The sequence below is a fragment of the Terrapene carolina genome, unplaced genomic scaffold (assembly GCF_002925995.2).
Source record: "Terrapene carolina triunguis isolate 2854851 unplaced genomic scaffold, T_m_triunguis-2.0 Scaffold58, whole genome shotgun sequence".
NCBI classification, from domain to species: Eukaryota; Metazoa; Chordata; order Testudines; family Emydidae; genus Terrapene; species Terrapene triunguis.
In genome coordinates, this window is record NW_020664409.1 from 112,286,160 (window position 1) to 112,291,431 (window position 5,272).

Here is a 5,272-nt window from a genome sequence, read left to right on the forward strand (position 1 = left end):
CCACCTCGCCAGGGGCTGGCGCACACAGGGCTGTCCAGGGCAGGTTTACGCCCCAGTAGCCGCATGAGAACGGCCAGACTGGGTCAGAGCAAAGGTCCATCTAGCCCAGTGTCCTGTCTGCCGACAGGGGCCAGAGCCAGCTGCCCTGGGGGGAACGAACAGAACAGGGAATCACCAGCTGATCCATCCCGTTGCCCGTTCCCAGAATGGCGCCGTGACTCGCTATCCGTGCAGCCCCGCAGCTGGCTCCGTCCCTCCCAGGGGGACGCGTCGGCCCCAGGCCCCCCCAGCCCAGGGACACCAGCGCCGAGCCCCAGTGATTGGGATAAGAAGATTTATTCCTGCTGCACCCCTCCTTGGCCCATGGGGGAGGAGAGTCAGCGTCTACACAAAATCCCCATCTTTCTACTGCTGCGGAGACAGATCGCCGCCCGCCCGCCCACCAAGCCACGTGGAGCCCGGCAGGAGCCAGTGAGACGCAGCAGCATGAGCCACCGGGCAGGCAACAGGGCCCGCGGAGGTGACACGGCCAGTAGCCAGGCTATACGTGCCACCCTGCACCAGACCTGCGACTATGGGCCTGGCTTAGGACACCCCCCAAGGCTGGGGGCTCCCTGCTGGCTTTGGTCCCAGGCTGCTCAGGGAGCAGAGTGCCCCTCCACCCCCATGCAGAGAGGAACCCCCGTCCCCCCATCCCCCCAGCCTGGCCCCCCCCAGCCCCCCCTGTTTTTGGGGGGCAGGAGCCATGCAGACCCGCAGAGGGCCAGGCAGCTGTTTGCCCCTTGTCCTGCCAAGATAAACGCCCTGGGCTGAGAGGCTGCTGGGAGTGAAACATGGGGCCGGCTGGGCATCAGGGACCCCCCCCCCCCCAGGAGGTGGCCGGGGAACACCCTCCTGAAGGTGGGGCACAGACCCCAGCTCTGGGGGGAGCAGGCTGCACTGGCTGGGATCAGAGACCAGCCCCTCCTTGGGCTCCCCGGGATCCCCCTGCTCAGTGCTGGCTCTTCAGTGAGCAGGGGGCAGGGTTCCCCGGGGGCTAGCACAGCACAGGGCAGCCCCAGCCCCAGGCAGGCAGGTTAACCGCCAGATCCCCAGGCTCAGTGCCTGCCCAGGTGCCAGGTGTGCCGTGCTTGGCGAGCTCAGTCCGTGACCGGAGCGCTGGGGGCGGGGCGGGGGCAGGGACGCCCAGGACAGGGGCAGCTCAGGGTTAACGTGTACGGAGAGCACTGGGCGGGGGCTGGGACAGCTGGGGGAGGCCGCGCAGCGAGTGGAACGGCGCTGGAGAAGGGCGCACAGCGGCTCCATCCAGTCAGTGGCCATTGCAGTGGGAGCCCTGCGGGGGGACGACCCCGTGGAGCCGGCCCCCAGCTCTGGCAGCAGTGCCAGCAAAGGGGGCCCTCCCCCTCCCCCACCCCAGCCCCAGTTCAGTACATCCTAAAACCTGCGGGAGAAGCAGCGAGTGCAGCAGCTGCCAGCCCCTGGGAACCAGGCCGCAAGGCAGGGCTGCTCCCGCTCTCCCCATGCAGCAGGGCTGGGCAGGCCGCCTAGCGCCTGGTCTGTACGGTAGTGTGACCGGCCCACGGCCCTGCTCCGAGCAGCAGGGGAGAGCAGAGGCTCCCAGCTGGCCAGGGGCACCACGGGCTTCTCCTCTGAAGCATCAGCTACTGGCCAGGAGCCGCGGGACGAGATGCCCAGCGCTCTGACTCTCTCCAGCAATTCTTACGCCCCTAAGCCGGAGGTCAGCTGGTGCCAGCTCCAGCCGGGCAGACCCCCCATGGGGCTGCTGTGTCCTGCCCCCCGCTCATGCCCCACAGTTGTCGGCGCAGTCCTGCCCGCTCTGGAAGAGGTGATAGATGCTGACGATGGGGAACATGGCCAGGGCGCCCACCAGGGAGCCCGCCTGGATGACCGCTCCACACCACACCAGCGCGGCGTGGCCGGCCTCGTGTAGCAGGCTGCCGATCACCACCTTGAGGTAGGAGAAGAGCCCCAGGAACAGGATCCAGGCCAGCACCTGTCGGGGAGAGACACGGCCTCAGCCACGGGGCCGACCCCAGCGACCCACGGGAACCCACGGGCCACGACCAACACAGCCACCCCCGCCTCGTGGGCCAGAAACCCTCGGGGAGCAAACTGGCCTGGGGGCACTCGCCAGCCCCTGGGGATCCCGGGCATGGCCTGGACTCCCAGACACTTCTCCAGCCCTGGGAGCCTCGGATCAGACCAGGGCCGGCTCCAGGCACCAGCGAAGGAAGCAGGCGCTTGGGGCGGCCAATGGAAAGGGTGGCACATCCCTCAGTCCCTCTCTTCCTCTCTGAGCTGCCGCCGAAGTGCTGCTTAAAAGAAAGAGAGGGAGCGAGGGACCCGCCGCCAAAGTGCCACCGATCGGCTTTATCTTTTTTTTTTTTCCTTTCGCTTCGCCGCTAGGGGCGGCAAAAAAGCTGGAGCCGGCCCTGTGTCAGACACCCGGAGACTGAACCCCGAGCAGCAGCCCAGGGCAGGCGGGGCAGAACCGGGAGCCACGGGAGGAGACCGGAGGGACGTTTGCCAAGGGCCCTGGGAAGCCCCGTCATTTAGAGGCTGCCTGGACGGTACCCCAGAGAACAGCCCCTGGAGCGAAGCCTCAGCCCACCTGCAGGGGACGCTGTGATGGCTCCTTTGCAGCCAGGTGCAGGGGCCCCCAGAGAGACCGGGGCCCGGACTCCACCTTACTCACCACCAGGGCGACTCCTGCGGCACTGCCCAGCAGGGGAGGGCAGGGGCTGAGCGCGGCCAGCACCATCAGATAGGCCGCAAAGACGCCTCCCAGCACAGAGATGACGCCCAAGCCCACCGCTGACCTGGGGGTAGAGAGAAGGCAAACGAGGGTCAGCCGTGGGCCTGGGGGCCGATGGGGCAAGTGGGGGCAGGGGATAGGAGCACTGCCCCGCTGTCTGAGCAGCACCGGGCACTGCCGGGGTCAGAGCGGCGCATCCGCTCTGTACGCGTTAGATTGGGCAGCACTTCCTGGGGGCACTAAGTGCTGTGCTCTGTGGGGTGCCAGGGAGAGCTCATGAGCAAGATTTGGGGTGATTTGAGAAAGGGGCTCCCACGATAAGGCCCCTGTTGATTTAGTAACATGCTGGGTTTGGGGGGGGTGTTAAGTTATTTTGTGCACATCTGGGGCTCAAAGCAGAGCTCTGTAGGGGAGGGATTGAGCTCAGTCCGTTCCCATCGCTGTCGTGAGCGTCTACACTGAAGTGGGGCAGCGGCACAACTGTAGCGCTTTAGGTGTAGGTGTACCTGACATGGGTGTGTGTGTGTGTGTGTGTGTGAGAACACTTGCCCAGCTGGAGCAATTCACACCTCCCCAAGCTGATGGATGAGGCTGTATCATCTCCATGGGACCTCCTCTTTCAGCTGAGAACACCTCATTGAGATGAATGGGCCACATCACACCTCTCTAAGCCTGCTCTGTGAAGAGCCTCTTCCCCATAGGCTAGGCCAGATTTAGAGCTGTGGACATATAGGGAGGGAGAGCTCAGTGGAAACGTGTGGGGAGAGGGGCCTCGGAGCAGCGGGGGCGTGTGGGGAGGGGGGCTCGGAGCAGCGGGGGCGTGGGGGGAGGGGGGGCAGGGGTAGAGGGGTCTGAGCGGCAAGGGGGTGTTGGACCAATGCAGGGGAAAGTGGGGCTGAAAGGAAGGGGCAGAGTTGTGCAATAGGGGCTCTGTCCCCGCCCCCCAGAGTCAACAGGTAGCATTGATATGTGCCCATCCCTGTAGTATCTGATCACCTCAAACCTTCCCAGCGTTTATCCTCACAGCACCCGGGGGAGGCGCAAAGTGGGGAATGGAGAGACAGAGAGATTAAGGAACGTGCCCAAGGTCACCCATTTTGTTTGTTGCGGAGCAGGGAACTGAACTCAGCTCTCCCAAGTCCCAGGGCCTAGCCGCTGGGCCAGCCTTCCTCTCAGCCCCCACTTTCCATGAATATCCCCCGACTCCCACAGGCCCCTGCCCGATCAGTCTGAGCTCGCCCCCTCCCCATCTGGCGGCTGGACGGCGGGGGGAGCCTGGTAAGCCCAGAGGCACCTGGCAGGCTCGGAGCGGGAGGTGGGGACGTGGTCTCAGTTTTACAAACGTTTAACGTGCAAAGCCCTGGACCCGGCTCGGCTGCTCACTAGGGACATCACTGGGAATGACTCAGGTACGTGCCGGGCACCCAACTCCGACCACAGGGCCACCATGCCCCTGTGACCCGCGGCTCCCCTTGCTGGCCCAGTCCAGGGCCCCCCCAGCTGCGCCAATGCCCCTCAATCCTGCCCCGCCCACGGCCCCTCTCAGGCAGGGGGTCTGGGCCAAGGGTGAAGAGGGTGTAAGGGAGGAGGCTGGGCCATGCGCCCGGCCCTACCTGCACAGCACAAACATGGCGACGAAGCAGGCCACGGGGTTGGCGATGTTGCTGAGCACCACGGAGAGGTGGTAGGCCATGCTCCCGTAGGGCAGGCAGGAGTAGCTCTGCACCGCGGGCAGCACGCCGTTGGTCAGCGCGTTGGAGACGCCCAGCAGCACCAGCAGGTAGATGTTCCGGCCTGTCCAGAAGGAGGTGGCCTGGGCCGGGGGGTGGGTGCCCTGGGCGATCTCCGTGGCGCTGTCCGACGTGGGGGTGTCTTCCCGCAGTGGGAAGGACTCCTCCGTCTCCACGCTGCCCTTGGAAGAGCTCTCCTGGCGGGCGGCGGAGCGGCTGGCGCGGCGGTGCTGCAGGATGAGCCCCAGGAAGGAGAGTGCCGAGACAGCAAGCATGGCGAACATCAGCCAGAAGTAGGTGGCCGCGGGAAAGTTCTCCTCCAGGTAGTGGGGCTGGGAGCCGTTGCCAGAGGTGGTGTTGCGGCACTCCAGCTTGCCCACCCCTTGGGCCAGCGCCACCACGCAGGGGAAGAGGGCGCTCAGGCCCTGGCCCACGAAGAAGGTGCGGATGAACTGCTGGGGGAACTGGTACATGAAGGGCAGGAAGGTGACGTTGGAGGTGCAGCAGACGAAGGCTAGGAGGAAGGCCAGGAGCAGGAAGGCCAGGCTGTGGGACTCCCCTGCCACTGTCGCCGTCCGGTGCCAGAAGAGAGCCAGGAAGAGGGCTGCCACCACGCCCAGCACCTGGATGGCGTGGATGACCCAGCGCTCCTTCAGCCGCCCAGGGACTAGCCTGTGAGCCAGGGTGACGGCGATGGGGCCTACGTTCCCCAGGGCGATGAGGACTGAGAGGTAGGCAGGGAGATTCCAGCCTGGAGGGGGAGAGA

General features: G+C 65.8%; 1 protein-coding gene across 2 annotated transcripts in view; it reads right to left on the bottom strand.

Moving 5' to 3' along the window:
* Positions 1–1,407: 1,407 nt before the first annotated feature.
* The window catches only part of SLC52A2 (solute carrier family 52 member 2), a 12,230-nt gene continuing 8,365 nt past the window's right edge, over positions 1,408–5,272 (bottom strand). For both annotated transcript variants that reach the window (XM_029914322.1, XM_026647117.2), the window contains exons 4-6: positions 4,390–5,257; positions 2,717–2,840; positions 1,408–2,014 (exon numbers count right to left, since the gene is read on the bottom strand). In XM_029914322.1, the coding sequence (XP_029770182.1) occupies positions 1,802–2,014; positions 2,717–2,840; positions 4,390–5,257 (1,205 nt within the window). In that variant the 3' untranslated portion in view covers positions 1,408–1,801. The remainder of the gene's footprint in view (positions 2,015–2,716; positions 2,841–4,389; positions 5,258–5,272) is intronic.